The sequence below is a fragment of the Rhinichthys klamathensis genome, unplaced genomic scaffold, assembly GCF_029890125.1.
Source record: "Rhinichthys klamathensis goyatoka isolate OS25496 unplaced genomic scaffold, OSU_Roscu_1.1 h1tg000412l_1, whole genome shotgun sequence".
In the NCBI taxonomy this organism is placed as follows: Eukaryota; Metazoa; Chordata; class Actinopteri; order Cypriniformes; family Leuciscidae; genus Rhinichthys; species Rhinichthys klamathensis.
In genome coordinates this window covers 1753564-1771356 of record NW_026606912.1, presented here as the reverse complement: position 1 = coordinate 1771356, position 17793 = coordinate 1753564, and the positions used below count along the sequence as shown (strand labels likewise).

The 17793-nt window shown below is 37.8% G+C and overlaps 1 protein-coding gene across 2 annotated transcripts in view; it reads right to left on the bottom strand.

The window, feature by feature from the left end:
- ank3a (ankyrin 3a) overlaps window positions 1–16901 on the bottom strand; it is a 137840-nt gene extending 120939 nt beyond the window's left edge. Inside the window, exons 1-3 of one of the 2 annotated variants that reach the window (XM_056235063.1) lie at window positions 16780–16901; window positions 16595–16631; window positions 16157–16423 (exon numbers count right to left, since the gene is read on the bottom strand). In XM_056235063.1, coding sequence (XP_056091038.1) covers window positions 16157–16222 — 66 coding nt within the window. In that variant the 5' untranslated portion in view covers window positions 16223–16423; window positions 16595–16631; window positions 16780–16901. The remainder of the gene's footprint in view (window positions 1–16156; window positions 16424–16594; window positions 16632–16779) is intronic. The other variant, XM_056235062.1, reaches the window with a different exon arrangement.
- Between the last annotated feature and the right edge of the window lie 892 nt (window positions 16902–17793).

The window sequence follows — 17793 nt, the reverse complement described above, 5'->3', positions numbered from 1 at the left end:
TCAGTTTAAGAGATCAGAGGACTCATTTCACTAGCTAGTCAGAGCAGAGACAGAAAAGTGCATGCAAATCTACCTGTAGGAACAGTATCAAGGCAGGATTAGGGATTCAGTTGTACTGTCATATGCTAAAGAACATTGTGATAAAGCCACTACATATATTTCTCATTTAACGAAACTTGTGCCGTGTTTTTTCAAAGTTGCAAATTACAACCGACTTGGAAACCTAAAAATGTAAGCACATTTGTGTTTATCAAATGTTACAGAGCTGCCAACTCTCGCGCATTGGCCGTGAGACACGCATTTGATTGGTTTCACACGCTCACACGCCACACCCCTGATTTCTCACGCTGAAGTGTCAACCTGGTCGATCAAATGCCTGGAAGATGAGTTTATCTATATATCTACCTGTTGAGCCACTCGTGATCGACTAGTTATGCCGCAAATTAGTTAAAATCTCCCGGAATCAGATTGTGCTCCAAACCGCGTAGTGCGCGCGTGCACGGTAGAGAGGGAAAGCGAGCGAGAGACCTTGCGTGTGGAAGCATCCACCCCCCCTGTTGGAAAATGTCATCAACCCCCCAAGTTGGAGAATGTCATCTTCCCCCCATTTTTGCGGACAAAATGATTGGAGAAGTCTGGCATATGTCACCTAAGAGAAGTCTGCTATTTTGATTATAAATTACAAAGTCAAAAAAATTACAAAGGTTAAATATATGCAAGGATGAATCATTCACAATTAGATATGCAATATGCAAAAAAAAAAAAAATGCAATTAGAAAATAGAATTTTCAATTCAAGATGACTAATAAAATAATACAATTTCATTATGTCAAATTTGTTTGCTTTATTAGATCACTTATATCCCACATAGAATACAACATTTACAACTGCTTGCTAGCAATTAGCTAAAACAGTAGCGAGCAACGTTGCGCTGGCATGTTCCACGCTGGCTCTTACGTGTATGGAAAAAGCAAGATTACAAACAAAAAAAAGTCCTTTACAGACATATACTTGATGAGAAGCACAAATATAAAAAACTCTAAGCATATTGATTTGAAAAAGAAACTGAAAATGTTTTAAAATAATATTGACTATAATATGACTATATGCATACATATCACATTCAGGTGGGTGATATGAGCGATTGAGCGTACATAGACATGCATGTGTACAAACCAATTCATCAGTATTCTGGCGTATAAAATCGTCTCTCGCGTATGTTCATATGAGAGAGAGAGAGAGAGAGAGAGAGAGAGAGAGAGAGAGAGAGAGAGAGAGAGAGAGAGACAGGGGAAGAGAAAGAGCAAAGGAGAGAGGCGACTGCTGATATTCAGTCTGAAACCCCGCCCCAGGGTCGTCAAGGCAACGGACACAGGAGAGTAACCAATGGCGACACAAATAGAGCACCATGAAAAACACACTCACTCTGAGAAAAGAGCACAACAAATACACACCCTCCTAAGCACATTTCACACACTCATTAACAGCTTTACAACAACATTATAATCACCCAGAAATCTCAAGATCATCTAGATGCAAACACACACAAAAACTTGAAAACGGGTCACGATTGTCCCTGCTTCACACACTTGCCCTTTCATTCCCATCTCACACACACTCCTAATCCTGTAATATGGCTGCCAGTGTGCTGCCGTCTTTCCGTGTGTGACAGACTGCTTGTTTCAGCGCCTGTATCTGTGCGTCTTCGTGTTTGTGCGCAGCCAGACTTCAAAGCATCCCGTTCCTTCCACCTGCCAAGAAGATGAATCCGAAGCCTAGAGCGAGCTATGCCAGTTTGCACATCTCTGTGTGTGTGTGTGTATTTCTGGGACGGCCCTTCTCGGGGTCAGATAGCACTGTGGAAAGAAGGAATTGAGACCCTTGCTGTGGCTTGATATATGAATATTAATGGCTCGTTTACAGTGATTGTCAGCGACAAAGCTACCAAAAGTCATTCATTGTTAACGTGAATATGTGGTTTGAGTTGAACATGAGCAACAGACTATGAGCGACATGATGCTTACGAATATAGAGCATGAATATACCAGTAGTTATTACTGATGATAAGCAACTGCCAACATCAAGTAATTTAATTGCTGTCAGCATCAATGCAAAATCTAAATGATTGTCTTATGGTCAAGGATTATCAATAACTTGCTCCACCCACAAAACAGCTTGACTTCTTGGTCACCATTTACTCACCCTGAGTTGTTCCAAACCTGTATGCATTTCTTTCTTCTGCTGAACACAAATCTTTTAAAGAATGTTGGTAACCAAAGAGTTGATGGGCATCATTGACTTCATTATTCCAAATTCTTTTGTGTTCAGCAGAAGAAAGATATCTTAAAGGTATCTTGAACTGTCAGCTCTGTTCGACCCATATTTAATCAGCGGTTTGGAAAATGGATGGATGGTTCAGCTGCGGACGCCATCTTCTGTCGAGACACTGGAATTCATTCGGCACGAGCCTTACAGTGCATTATGGGTATTCTCTAGCCGTTGAGTGTACATCAGTTGTACACTCATTATTGCGGTGCATTATGGGATTGAATGAGTGCACTCGATAACGTCCACTATGGTTTCGGACACCACTACAAATAGCTGTCCCCTAAATAGTGCCCTATTTGAAGGGGGGTGATTTCAGACACAGCCGAAGTGTGGAATGTTGGACACTTCATGCACTCAATTTTCGCAGCTTTAATTACATAGCAGAAGGTGAGGGGTGATCAGACTCAGCTGGTTAGTGACAAAACCTTCTCAAATTCATACACTACACAGTTGGGTACATAGTGTATAAGTGCACAATGTACAGTAGTGCTTCACTTGGGACACAACTAATGTTTGAAGCTTCATATTATTAGCATTTCCTGTGATATTGCCTTCTTAAGATGAATCGCTTGTTGCATTCCTCATTTGTATTTCGCTTTGAATAAAAGCTTCTGCTAAATGAATAAATGTGAATCTATTTTATAATTATGGTGACACTTTAGATTAGGATCCAATTCTCAATATTAACTAAATATTAACTACGACTTTTGCCTCAAACTCCTAATTATTGCTTATTAATAGTTAGTAAGGTAGTTGTTTAGTTTAGGTATTGGGTAGGATTAAGGGATCTAGAATATGGTGATGTAGAATAAGGCATTAATATGTGCTTTACAAGTACCAATAAACAGCCACTATCCTAGTAATATGCATGCTAATAAGCAACTATAAATAGTGAGAATTGGACCCTAAACTGAAGTGTCACCATTATAATTACACAATTTTATAAAATATAAATGTAATTTTATAAAACATAACATTGTTACATATAAAAATCATGTTTTGAAATTAACCCTCGACATTTTTTAATTATGAATAAAGAAACATTAAATTATGAATCTATTCACGTAATTTGGACCTGGTACAGATGCAGTTCTATAGATAACTTAACGCAAAGACATTTCTCCAAAATACAATCAATCCTATAAATTTAATCCAGTCCCACCCTATCTATTTTTTAATATCCTGTTTCACTCTGAAAGATGTCATATTATGGAAGTTCCTAAACACTGTTTTTCATTTACAACCCAAGAGAAAACAATATCTAGGTCTAAACCACAATATTACCAAAAGTCAAAGGGTGGTTATTAACCACATTAAGAGCTGGTACACACAGACACATGCTCAGCCATCAGAGCAAATCTACTGCTACTTCCCATCAGTGTAATTCTTCATCAGTTCTCATTTCTTCCATACACTCTTACACAGGGCTGATAATCTCTTATGAAAAGCTATGCTTCATTTGGTTATTCTGACATAAGCCTTTGATGATTAATTGAAGATTAATAACCAATCTATCTCTCTATGCGTTCATTTAGCATATAATCGCCAATCTCAAGTAAGCTCAAGGCCAAACCTGATCCGACATCTGTTCAGCTCATGAAATGAACGTGAGAGGACATAATCTGATGTTTTTGCCATATTCTTAACCAAAATTCAATATCCCATTTGTGTGTGTAAGAGGGAGAACGTACAATAAGTGTGTGATTGATGGATTAGACAGATTGTCGTATAGACTAAGAAGGAAAGAATGTCAATATGGCCGCAAAAGAAGGGATGGGAAAAAGAGAGACACAAAGGTTGATCTGAATTATTCACACTTCATCAGTAAAAAAAAAAAAAAGTGTAGGAGAATCAGATTCATTACCTTTGGTTTTCCTCTCTGCTTATTTTCTGTGCATTCTGGGTAAGAATACAGGAAAGATGGAAGTTTGACAGTTCCTATCATCACAGACTTAAATGTGAATAATTTGGTGAAATTCTCATAAATGGAAGATATTTATGTATTTGTATTTGAAACTTGTTTTAAAACAAAATGTCTTTTTGCAGTTCTGTTTGGTGACACTAACACACCAATTACACTACACCTCTGAAGATTTCATTTACATTTTTAAGAGAAAATTATTTTTTCCTGTTCAACAATGAAGATACATGAAGAATAATTATTAAAACCATTAGAAATAATGCACAGATTAAATTATCCAATATGATAAGCTGATTATTTTTTATAATTAATAATTTTATTATGGTTTATAACTAATAATAATGACCAAAATCCTATGTAATTTTGTCTACATAAATTAATCTACATAAATTGTCTATAAGTTAAAGGGTTAGTTCACCCAAAAAATGAAAATTATGTCATTAATGACTCACCCTCATGTCGTTCCAAGCCCGTAAGACCTCCGTTCATCTTCGGTTTAAGATATTTTAGATTTAGTCTGAGAGTTTTCTGTCCCTCCATTGAAAATGTTTGTACGGTATACTGTCCTTGTCCAGAAAGGAAATAAAGACATCATCAAAGTAGTCCATGTGACATCAGTGGGTTAGTTAGAATTTTGAAGCATCGAAAATACATTTTGGTCCAAAAATAGCAAAAACTACGACTTTATTCAGCATTGTGTTCTCTTCCGGTTCTGTTGTCGATCCGCGTTCAGTGATGCTGATGACGTAAGACGCTGCTGACGTGTATCTGGTGCGTCCGTGTATTCGTGTTCAAATAAATATGGCTGGGCAAAAAAATGCAAGTCTTCCTCTGTGTCGAAATCCTTAGACATGTTTGCGAAGATTGTTTTGTTTACAGCGTGCGTCTCCCTCAGACTGTAAACGAAGCTCGGGCGCACTAATAACACGTCATCAGCGTCACTGAACGCGGATCGACAACAGAACCGGAAGAGAATACAATGCTGAATACAGTCGTAGTTTTTGCTATTTTTGGACCAAAATGTATTTTCGATGCTTCAAAAATTCTAACTAACCCACTGATGTCACATGGACTACTTTGATGACGTCTTTATTTCCTTTCTGGACAAGGACAGTATACCGTACATACATTTTCAATGGAGGGACAGAAAACTCTCGGACTAAATCTAAAATATCTTAAACTGTGTTCCGAAGATGAACGGAGGTCTTACGGGCTTGGGACAACATGAGGGTGAGTCATTAATGACATAATTTTCATTTTTGGGTGAACTAACCCTTTAAATAAAACATTTCAAAAAATAAAACCAATCAATTTAAATGCAACAAGTGAGTTTAATAATTGACAGTATATGAAAAATGGATATTCATTTTGAGATTTGCTAAAGATTTTTATTGTTCTTTAATAACTGTAGCGGAAGAGCAATTATACAGTATATCCAATATCGACCAAAGCAAATAAATTCGAAAATTTCTAAAATCTGCACATATCAAAATGGTATTGATATATCATGCATCCCAAAAGAAAATGTTTAGTGTTGTAGAGGTTAAGGTTCAGGGATTGTAACTGTAAGGTTTTTGGGTCAATCCGCATCAGTCATCACCACTGTGCCCTTAAATAAGGCACTTAGCCCAAGGTTTCTCCAAGCATACTGTCCGTGTAATAAGCTTATGGCACCATCCCACAACGAAATCCCACGAAATTTGCAGAATTCACAACAGCTCCCGTTCAACCCTGATTCTGTACAAATAAAGAAAGTGTCCACTTTTCAATGTAAACAACATTGTTAAACATGGCTATTAAAATAACTTGTTCTCTTCTCACACAAAAAACCCAACAAACTTTGATTTTTGAGTTGAGTTGAAAGTTGTCAGATTTCCGGTTTTAGAAATAAAGGATGTTTTTTTCCTCCATTTCTGTGCACTTTAAAACTTTTATAACCAGACCAACAGAGAGTCTGTGTGTGTTTGCATGTTCATGACAGTGTGAGTTTACATTACTGTGTACTTCTAATCTATTCCGGTTCTGTCTGCACAGCCATAAAGTAATACCGAACACTACTTTAAGAGAACAAAAGGAAATATGTGTGTTACATGCACACAATGACATCCACAAGCCATGTTTATATAACTCTTTTCAGTCATGTGGGAGTTTCTCATTTAGTCCAAACATAATACACCATTAGCACTGCCAAGTCTTTCTCTTGAACTTCTGCTGTCTTTGTGAGGGTGATCGCTGGTCTCAGGTGCATTTCTGAACTGAGATTCTAGCGCTGGAATATGGCCAAGACAGAGAGAGGGAGGAACAGGCAAATGTAGGCAGATCTCTGGTGATATTTCTGAAATAGAGCTCTCTAAACACACGCTCAACTACACAGAAGCCCTTCAATCATTTCTACATCTTCAAACAACATCATTTTGTCTTTTTTCTGCTCCAGTTCTCTTAGTATTCTCATTAGATCTTTGACTGTCACAGGACATTTAGCATCCATCTCCTTCTACATTTAGTAGACAACAGATTATCTAATTATCAAGACTGTTAGAGGCGAGCCAAACTAAGTTCTCTAATATGTTCTTGATTATATTAATAATATTAATTATATTCATATTTTGAATTGACTATATTGTTAAAGGGGTCATCGGATGCCCATTTTCCACAAGTTTGTATGATTCTTTAGGGTGTTCATGCAAAGTTTGTGAGTCAATGGTTTGTGAGTCAATGGTTGTGTATAACAACACCCTTTTTACCTCCTCAAAAACAGCTTTGTTCACAGTGACCTGTTTCGGTACATCTCTCTTTAAATGATAAGGAGCAACTGCTCACCCCACCCCTCTCTTCCATGGGGGTGGGTGAGGGCAGAAATATGCTAATACGGGACAATCCGTTGAGAGTGTTTAGACTTTTTGATGATTAAAAAAAAAAGGAGTGAATGGATTTTTTTCATTGTATGTTGGTTGTGTCCACACACTGCAAAGACATACAGGTCCTTCTAAAAAAATTAGCATGTTGTGATAAAGTTAATTATTTTCCATAATGTAATGATAAAAATTAAACTTTCATCTATTTTAGATTCATTGCACACCAACTGAAATATTTCAGGTCTTTTATTGTTTTAATACTGATGAATTTGGCATACAGCTCATGAAAACCCAAAATTCCTGTCTCAAAAAATTAGCATATCATGAAAAGGGTCTCTAAACGAGCTATTAACCTAATCATCTGAATCAACTAATTAACTTTAAACACCTGCAAAAGATTCCTGAGGCTTTTAAAAACTCCCAGCCTGTTTCATTACTCAAAACCGCAATCATGGGTAAGAATGCCGACCTGACTGCTGTCCAGAAGGCCATCATTGACACCCTCAAGCAAGAGGGTAAGACAGAAAGACATTTCTAAACAAATAGGCTGTTCCCAGAGTGCTGTATCAAGGCACCTCAGTGGGAAGTCTGTGGGAAGGAAAAATTGTGGCAAAAAACGCTGCACAACGAGAAGAGGTGACCGGACCCTGAGGAAGATTGTGGAGAAGGACCGATTCCAGACCTTGGGGGACCTACGGAAGCAGTGGACTGAGTCTGGAGTAGAAACATCCAGAGCCACCGTGCACAGGCGTGTGCAGGAAATGGGCTACAGGTGCCGCATTCCCCAGGTCAAGCCACTTTTGAACCAGAAACAGCGGCAGAAGCGCCTGACCTGGGCTACAGAGAAGCAGCACTGGACTGTTGCTCAGTTTTGCATGTCATTCGGAAATCAAGGTGCCAGAGTCTGGAGGAAGACTGGGGAGAAGGAAATGCCAAAATGCCTGAAGTCCAGTGTCAAGTACCCACAGTCAGTGATGGTCTGGGGTGCCATGTCAGCTGCTGGTGTTGGTGCACTGTGTTTTATCAAGGGCAGGGTCAATGCAGCTAGCTATCAGGAGATTTTGGAGCACTTCATGCTTCCATCTGCTGAAAAGCTTTATGGAGATGAAGATTTCATTTTTCAGCACGACCTGGCACCTGCTCACAGTGCCAAAACCACTGGTAAATGGTTTACTGACCATGGTATTACTGTGCTCAATTGGCCTGCCAACTCTCCTGACCTGAACCCCATAGAGAATCTGTGGGATATTGTGAAGAGAAAGTTGAGAGGCGCAAGACCCAACACTCTGGATGAGCTTAAGGCCGCTATCGAAGCATCCTGGGCCTCCATAACACCTCAGCAGTGCCACAGGCTGATTGCCTCCATGCCACGCCGCATTGAAGCAGTCATTTCTGCAAAAGGATTCCGGACCAAGTATTGACTATTGAGTGCATAACTGAACATAATTATTTGAAGGTTGACTTTTTTTTTTTTTGTATTAAAAACACTTCTTTTATTGGTCGGATGAAATATGCTAATTTTTTGAGACAGGAATTTTGGGGTTTCATGAGCTGTATGCCAAAATCATCAGTATTAAAACAATAAAAGACCTGAAATATTTCAGTTGGTGTGCAATGAATCTAAAATATATGAAAGTTTAATTTTTATCATTACATTATGGAAAATAATGAACTATCACAATATGCAAATTTTTTGAGAAGGACCTGTATATGCAAACACCATATACAAGTGAATTTTGCATCCGATGACCCCTTTAAGATTATGTATTTTAAAGATTAGTATCACCATACCCAACACAATAACTACAACAATGTACAAAAGTCCCACAAACTAAATAAAAAAACCATAAAGTGTCAGAAATCTTTCACATCTGTCTTGGCCGACAGCCTTTGCCACACTCAGTTTCACATAATATGTATATGCAAGTACGCACACTACAATGTAGCTGTTTTGAGTGGGGCATGTCTGTAGTCTCCAATGGTGTTGCATTTACACGTTCGCACTATCATAGTGGATATAAATTAAGCAAATCACACTTCTCACCCACAACCACACTCACAAACACACATTTGCCTCATCCATTCTCAAAAGACACAAAAACAGAGGGTCTCATGAATGTTTCTAAGGCCACCAGGATTCTCTGATTGTTGCATCTGTGGTTTCAGTTGGTTCTAACTTTTATTCTAAATTTAGAATACAAATTGAAGATTATTTATTAATCATTATTTCTGAATAAAAATGTTTACACGCAGGTTTTGTGCACAAATACATATGCACAATCAGTGCATGAGACACATTGTTGATTTATTGTGAGTCAAGAATTAGTCATCTCACTGGTGGAGCAAGTGCATATCAAAACAACTCATTATAAAGGCACAAACAACTATTCCAGTAATTATAAGTAGTAGTTTCAGTAAACAGGGTGTGTAATGGAAACTCAGGTAAAATTGTTCTACCTCTCTTATGCATAGTGTTAAACTACTGTTATTGCAACACCATGGAACTAAAAGTATGGAAACCTCAAACAACAACAACCGTAAGATGTGCTGATGCAATGTTTACACACCTATAATTATCTGTTATGTAATGTATTCAAAGCTTTCGATTGTGTGTCTTTCAAACATATGCGGTGTGATGGTAGTATAATGTTTATTGATTTATGCTAGTAACCCAAGGGTTGTAGATTCAAACCCCCATGAGGGCTTCCCTATACCCACGTGCCCTTGTGCAAGGCACTTAACCCCAGGTTACTCCAAAGGGACCGTTTCTGTTGTAAATGTAGTGCACTACAAGCTGTTTTGTATGATAAATGGAAACGAATGCAACTGCTAAGTATCATCTATCTTTCTGTAAAAATGCTGGAGTTTAGTACAGGGTAAGTAAAAAAAAAAAAAAAAAAACAGCATGTCAGTTCACTCTGCGACCACACTGGTAACAGCCCAGACAGTTATAGGTAATAGGGTAAAGTTTCTATTTACAGTACTTTACTAGTGAAGCTCCTGTCTACTTAAATGGGGACATGGGGACATTTTGACATACTGGTTTATTGATCAAGTTTCAGTACCAAATACAGTACTTAAATACTGAAGAGAATTATTTACGTTCCCAGCAGTCTGTGCATTAAGGGTGCAGACAGTGCAATCGGTTGTCCAGAATGTGTGATATGGGCCAAAGAGCTTCATCTCTGCAGAGCCAAATGGCCAGCAGCACTAGTACCCAGACTGCCTCATCAGCACTTCAGCCTGTTACAGCTCACTAATGCTGCGGACTCTTTCCTAAAAGAGTTATATCAGTTTCTTACACAACACATGGATTCACACTTGTTTGCATACACATGCACACTACTACGACAATGTCTACATCTAGATCTGCTGTCAATAATTCTGTAAATACTTTTAACACCAGGGCTGATTACAAAGGTTATTCATATGGATTTGCTAATTAATCATGATAATTCATATTAATGAGTGTTAGGTCAAAATATAGCCTGAAAGCCAGAAGACACATTACCCCTAGTGTAAGACCTGGCTCAGCATGGGGTCTAACTGCACTCTCCCTGACAGGTGTACAGTTTCTCTCCTCTCCGATCTGTCTCGGGGTGCCCTTCTGTGTGCTAAATATTTCTCGGGGCTGGCGTTTGGAACCGGGTGTGTGTTGGATACTCCAGCAGACACCAGAGAGGCTGGGAAAATGTCTCTGTTTGCTCAGGAGTGGGATTAAGATTACAGAGAGAGCGACAGAAAGTTTTTCTCGAGTATCAGTCACACTTTCCCTTCTAACCTACATTTACTCATTTACTCACCCTCATGTTGTTCCAAACCTTTATGACTTTCTTTCTTCTGTGGACCACAAGTCAAAGGGGTCACTTTCATCACTCCATGCTTGAACCCCTAATTAAATGTGTTCTTCAGGAGTTGATTAGACATACTTTGTTACAATGCTGAGAAAACACTTCTTAAAGGGGTCATATAATGGTACATGCACTTTTACAAGTTGATTGTACTGGAATGTGTGTTGGCAGTGTCTGTACACAACCATCATATAATGATAAAAATCCATCCAGTGGTTTTGTTTTAATCTCCTTATATGTTTTCCCCTGCCTCAAATCAAGCCGTTCGAGCCTGTGACGTCACAAGCTCGCACGCCCCTCCCACGATTGTTGATTGACAGGAGCGTTTCAACACAGACCCGCCCTCGCTCGTGAGAGCTGTCAATCATAGTCTGCGCAGCGCGGACCGGCGCGGTCATTGTTGATATGCTGGAGCACTGTCTATGAGCAGAATGGCGTCTAAGCGATTGGTGTTCTGTTCTTGGGTGTAATAACGAACACAGCAGTCATTTTAATGTTCCTAAATCCGAACCACTGAAGACGCAGTGGCTGAGTTTGTTTTCGAAGGGAATATTCCCCACGAGCAACGTCAATGCTCTCATGTTTGCGCGAATCATTTCACACACCAGACTGCTTTATAAACGAGGATCAGTATAAAGCTGGATTTGCTAAGAAGCTGCTCATGAAAAAAGGATAGGTACCAGCTATTCGTGTTCCTGCTGAATCTCCAGAAGAACGGAAGTGAGTGTAACGTTTTATTAAACTTTATATTAATATATTAATCTTTGCAAATCACTAGCTGCACGCTTCACAATGAATGCGTCTAAGGTTTACACTCAGGGTACATTACGGCATGTTTTCTATGTATGATGTTCTCAATATAATTCATAATCCCACGTTTATACTGAACGCGTTATGGTTATTGTGTTATTGAGTTACAAACGGTATACGCATAGAACAGAGAGGCGGAGTCAGCAAAGCTCATTATCATTTAAAGTCATATACACTGAAACGGCTTGCTGAAAACAGCTGTTTTTGACCAGGTAAAATAAGTGTTTTCTTACAATACTAATGAGAATTTTTAATTAAAGTATATTACAAACTTTTAATTTAGACCCTAAAGAATCATATTAGCTTGTACAAAAATGGCATTATATGACCCCTTTAAAAGTGAAATCAAATGCCGTACAGCTCTCAGTTTTCAGCGATCGGCTCATTATACGGTCTGGTCTGTGTGTGCGATTCCACAAACCCTGCAGACCTTTTGAACATATATAATCAGTAGGTTTTTAAAGAAAGGAAATTTTAAAGATAAAATCGAAGTAGTGCCATTGTGAGAATAGCATGTAATCATGTTATCAATCAAAACGTTATTTTTTGGAATATGATTACATACTACTCCAGATTACATGTAATCAGTTACTACCCAGCACTGGTTGTTGTGTTCCACAGAAGAAAGTTGTACAGGTTTAGAACTACATTAGGATGAATAAATGATGACAGATTTTATTTTTTTTATTTTTTTTGGACTAACCCTTTAAGGATCATAAAGTATCCTTAAAGGGTTTGTCCAAAAAAATGTTTTATGTAAATGTGTAAATGTTTTAACAGTTGATTAGGATTAATATTGCTTCTCAGATATGGGTACTGTTGTTTTGTAGTTATGTTGTGTCATATTACTTTGTATTTTTGTTTGTGCTGCCTATCTTGACCAGGACTCCCTGGTAGAAGAGATATTGTATCTCAATGGGACCTTCCTGGTAAAATAAAAAAATAAAATAAAATAAAATAAAATAAAATAAAATAAAATAAAATAAAATAAAATAAAGGGAGGAAAAAACAAGAGTGATGAAGAGTGGTGCTTTCTCTAAAAAGTACAACATCAACACAAACAAATTAGATAAATAATAATCATGAAAACATTAGTGTTTTCGTGATTATCTCTCAATATGTTTAGATATTATGCTAATATTTAGATTGACACATGAACCAGTCATTGTGAAATCATGTGACTTGATATTTTCAGGTTTAAGGAAAATATTTTCTGTTGATTGCAGCAGCATTTAGGCCAGTTCCGTTTAAATCTATGTGACTGTATTCACATGTGAACATAATGTATGTGTCTGCGCATGTGTAGTTGAGCAGACTGATAGATTGCCCCTCTGCCTAAAGCTCCATGGCAACGGTTTTTCTAGCTGTTATGATTTAGTGCCCTCAGCCCCTTTAAATACACTCTCTCTCCATTTAGACTAACCCTCCCTCGCTCTCTTTGTTTACATCATCTCCTGCTCTCACACTTTTATGTTCCCATGCTTTCTGTCAGCACTTTAAGTCAAGATCTTTTCGGATTCGCTCTACCTTCATCAAAAGAAAAGCGGTTTGTTCTCTTGATCCCTCTCTTTCAGAAATCTCTGCTTGCCATTTCTCTCTTTCATTCTGTTCTCACACTGGACTTATCTTTCCTTCTTTTCTTTCCTATTGAATGTTTCCTTTCTTGCTTTCTTCCTGCTAGCATACCAACAATATGTCTCTAATTCCTTCCTTCCTAAATGTTTTTTCCTCCGCCCTTCCTTCTTTCCTGAATGTTTTTATTTCTCCCTTCCTTCTTGCATACCAACTATCTTTCTCTCCTTCCTTCTTAATTGTTTTCCTCCAATCTCCATCCTTCCTTACAGTATACCAATCTTTAATTTTGCTTCCTCTTTCCAGTATACCAACAACCTTCCTTTCCTTCCTTCCAGTATACCAACAACCTTCCTTTCCTTCCTTCCAGTATACCAACAACCTTCCTTTCCTTCCTTCAAGTATACCAACAACCTTCCTTTCCTTCCTTCCAGTATACCAACAACCTTCCTTTCCTTCCTTCCAGTATACCAACAACCTTCCTTTCCTTCCTTCCAGTATACCAACAACCTTCCTTTCCTTCCTTCCTGTATCACAACAACCTTCCTTTCCTTCCTTCCTGTATACCAACAATCTTCCTTCCTTCCACCATACAAACACACTTTATTTCCCTCTTTTGACAGGTCTGATCTCTCTGGCCAGAGTAGTCAGATCTCTCCAAACTGAATTCACATCTGTGTTTCAGTTATGATGTTCATGACCGCTGCAAAGTGCGTGTCTGTGTGTGTCAGCCAGAAGGACATGATGGTGGCAGAGGGGCAATAATGGAGCACCACACCCCATGTCAGAATCGCACACAGACTCACTTACATCCATGGACACGCAAATGTCAAAGCACACACTCATACAAGCACAGCATGCAAGAAAAGTGTAGTTGTGTGTGGCTGAGAGAGATGAAGTCAGAGAAAATTAGGAAATGAGGAACCATCCATTTCACAAAATGGCATTTGTGAAGGAAACAAGAAGTAGGAAATATGGAGGAGAGAAAAAGAGAAAAATGTTTGCTGTTTATATATATATATATATATTTTTATTATTATTATTATTTTGACTGTTGATTGGGCTGATGAAGAAAAAAAACATCAATCTCTAATTTTCAAATGCAAAATATTTCATATGACGTCATTGTATGCTATTTAAAGGCACGATTCTGATGACAGCTTTTGTACTTCTTTGTGTCTGTCTGTCCTGTCTAAATCTCTCTTTCTCTTGTTTCCATGACTACAATCATTAACACATGGTTATTTCACAGTGTAGTAACAAAGCAGGCCAAGACACATGCACGCACAGGCACAAACCATTAAAACGCTGACAAAATGCCTTCCGTGCCAAAACCTTTTACTAATGGCTGAGGTAAATGATGCCAGTCTGAGGGGTAATGAAATATCATTGGAACCTGTACTAAACTGCACAAAAATCATTTTGTTCATCATAAAAAAAAAACAATTTGAAAATAGGTTAAAAAAAGAATTTTTATTCTTGAGTAAATTTTAATCTTCTTTTAATGATGAAAACAAGACAAAAATTATCAAAAATAAGAAATATTTGCAGTGAAGAAAGCTTTAGGCTTATTTTGTTCTTTGCCCAAATAGGATTGCAACAACAAAGACTGTATCATTCAACATTTGTTTGTGTAACGTGAACATTACTGTGTGTAAGTGTGTTTCAGCTGCTCTCAGTTTGTGTGTTATTTCGACATAAGAATCTCCACACACCACATGACTCATTAAGTACAAGTACACACTCATAAACACACACAGAACTACAGCCAAAAATGGAGGGGCCACTGGCAATAGGTGAAAATCCTTTAATTGTTGAGGTGTGTGTTGGAAGGGGGGAGTTGTTCCCTTGCGGGCTCAAAGATACCATCAGCTTCAAAACCAAAGAAGAGCAACTGCTTTAAAGTATTTGTGTCAAACATCAGATACACGCTTGAGATTAACTGACATGCTGATAATCAGGTTTGTAAATGATGTTAAAATATGCGTTTCATTTCAGTGAAATGAACATGACTCCTGGGTAAAGCAGTTCTTTTTTTCCTCAAATTCCCAAATAACTAAATGACAGGACCTGTCAATCACACAGCATTCCACAATATGCAAATTCAGATATAGAGAGACAAACAAACGCACAGATGTGCAAACATGCTTGCACAAGTACACTTCTGAAAAGAGCGCAACACAAAGTGTTCAGAGTCTGATAACATCACATATAAACAAACACGCAACATAAAGCTCAGCATACACAGCCTCATGAGATGGACATGCCGTCATGAATGCATGACCGTTTGCACGTCCTCTTTTCATCTCACTCGAACACACGCCTCCAAGAATTAAGTTCATTTTTTTTTTTAAATAGGCAGATCGACCTATTGACCTAAACCACACCCACTAATAACCATCTTCTGACATACCAAGAAATCATCTAGCAAAATATGCCTCACGGTTAAACACGCACATGTATGCACACACACACAAAAAAGATTAAATATTAGTCTATGTTTTGGTAAATACAATTTAAAAATATATATATTATTATTATTTTAGTTAAATATACTGATTGACAGCCAACACAAATGACAATAGAGTCAATGCATTGGGATAGCAGTCTTCAGATAAAAAGAAAAAAGAAAAAGAAAAAACAATCAATACTCAAAAATCAAATACCCATAGTTCCCAATCAAACGCCTGACATACATCTCCCTTATTGGCTTTTTAAGCTCTCAGTGGGTTTAAAGCATCTTCATCAATCCATCATGAGCCCTTGAGCAAACAACAGCCAAAACCACAATAACACAACATTATGCAATTCTATCTTACCTTCTTTCCTTTCTTTTTACGGTGTGCTGGTTTGGAGCTACTTTTTTCTTTGGCTTCTTCACTCATTTTGGGAAAGCTGATCCAATCAGACACCCTGAGTGATCCTCCTTATTCCAACATCCACTCGGATCAACGCGGACCAGGCAGAGAAGTCCATTAAAGCTTCGCTGATGGTGTTTGTTTATGAGAGAGATGCTGAGAGGCGAGCGCACGCTCTCTTGTGTGAACTCTCTCCCTCTCTGTTCCAGAAGACTCGCCTTCTTCTGTCTGGTGTTCCCCAGAAAGGGTGTGGAGAGATAGTGAAGCAAAAGAGAGAGTGAGGGAGAGAAGGAGGGGACACAGAGAGACAGGAAAAAGAAATGAGATGTTGATGGACAGATTAGTTTAGATCAGAGAAAGAAGAAATACAGGGGAGTGTAATCTTGTTGAATAGCCTACCTACTTTGATCTGTTAAGGACACCCACACAGACGCTCCTAATATTCAGAGAGAGAGAGAGAGAGAGAGAGATGGGGGAGAGAACACATTAAATAAGAGTGAAACAAAATGAGGCGTAAAAGAACAATTAAATGACATGAAAGAAAGTACAATAGCTGTAAATGACAGAGAAACTCTTATTCTCACACAGTAAATGGAGATCCATTCAGATTGCTGCCAATAGTCCGCTCATGTGCTCTGAGAATGTGTCCGCGTTTGCAAGTGTGCACGGAGTGAAATATTAAATGTGACACCTCTGTGCTGTGTGTGTACGTGTGCGTGAGGGTATGTAAACGTGTGTGTATGTGCAGGGCTGGACCAGCATGCATCAGGTCCTTCCAGAAAAGGAAGACTCCTCCAGCACGGTGCCAAGAGATCAGCTTACTAACAGGGAGAGAGAGACAGGGAACAGAGAAAGAGAGAGAGAGAGAGATTAGAAACATTTATGTAGTGAAACCTAGAGTTTTATTTTTACTTTTATTTTATTAATAGAACTACTTTGTATTATTTTATTGTAGATATAGTCTACCGTTTAAAAGTTCATGGTTGACAAGATGTTGTTTTAAGTGTCTTATGCTAACCAAGGCTGCTTTTATTTGAGTAAATATACAGTAAAAACAATATTTTGACATTTTTCTATTTTAGTATATTTTGTAATTTATTTATTTCTGTGATCAAAAAGCTGAATTTTAACCAGCCATTACTTCAATCTTCAGTGTCACATGATCCTTCAGAAATCATATGCTGATTTGGTGCTTAAAAACATTATCAATGTTGACAAAAGCTGTGCTGATTAATTTTTTTGTGGAAACTGTGATACATTTTTTCAGGATTCTTTCATTTATTTGAAATAGAAATCTTTGTAACAACGTTGAACTCTTTAAAGTCATTTTTGATCAATTTAATGCATCCTTACTGAATAAAATATTATTTTCTTTAAAAAAAAAAAAAACTTACCCACAACAAACTTTTGAATGTGCATACATGAATGTACAACAGGGACCAAAAACGTTTCTATTTGACATTTTTCTTATTAACAGAATTTTTTTTTCCCCCTTTCAGTTTTATGTGTATATTGGTGATATGCTATATTAATAAAATAAAAAATAAAATACTTTAAATTGAATCTGAATTTTAAAAACACCCCTCCAATTCTCATTT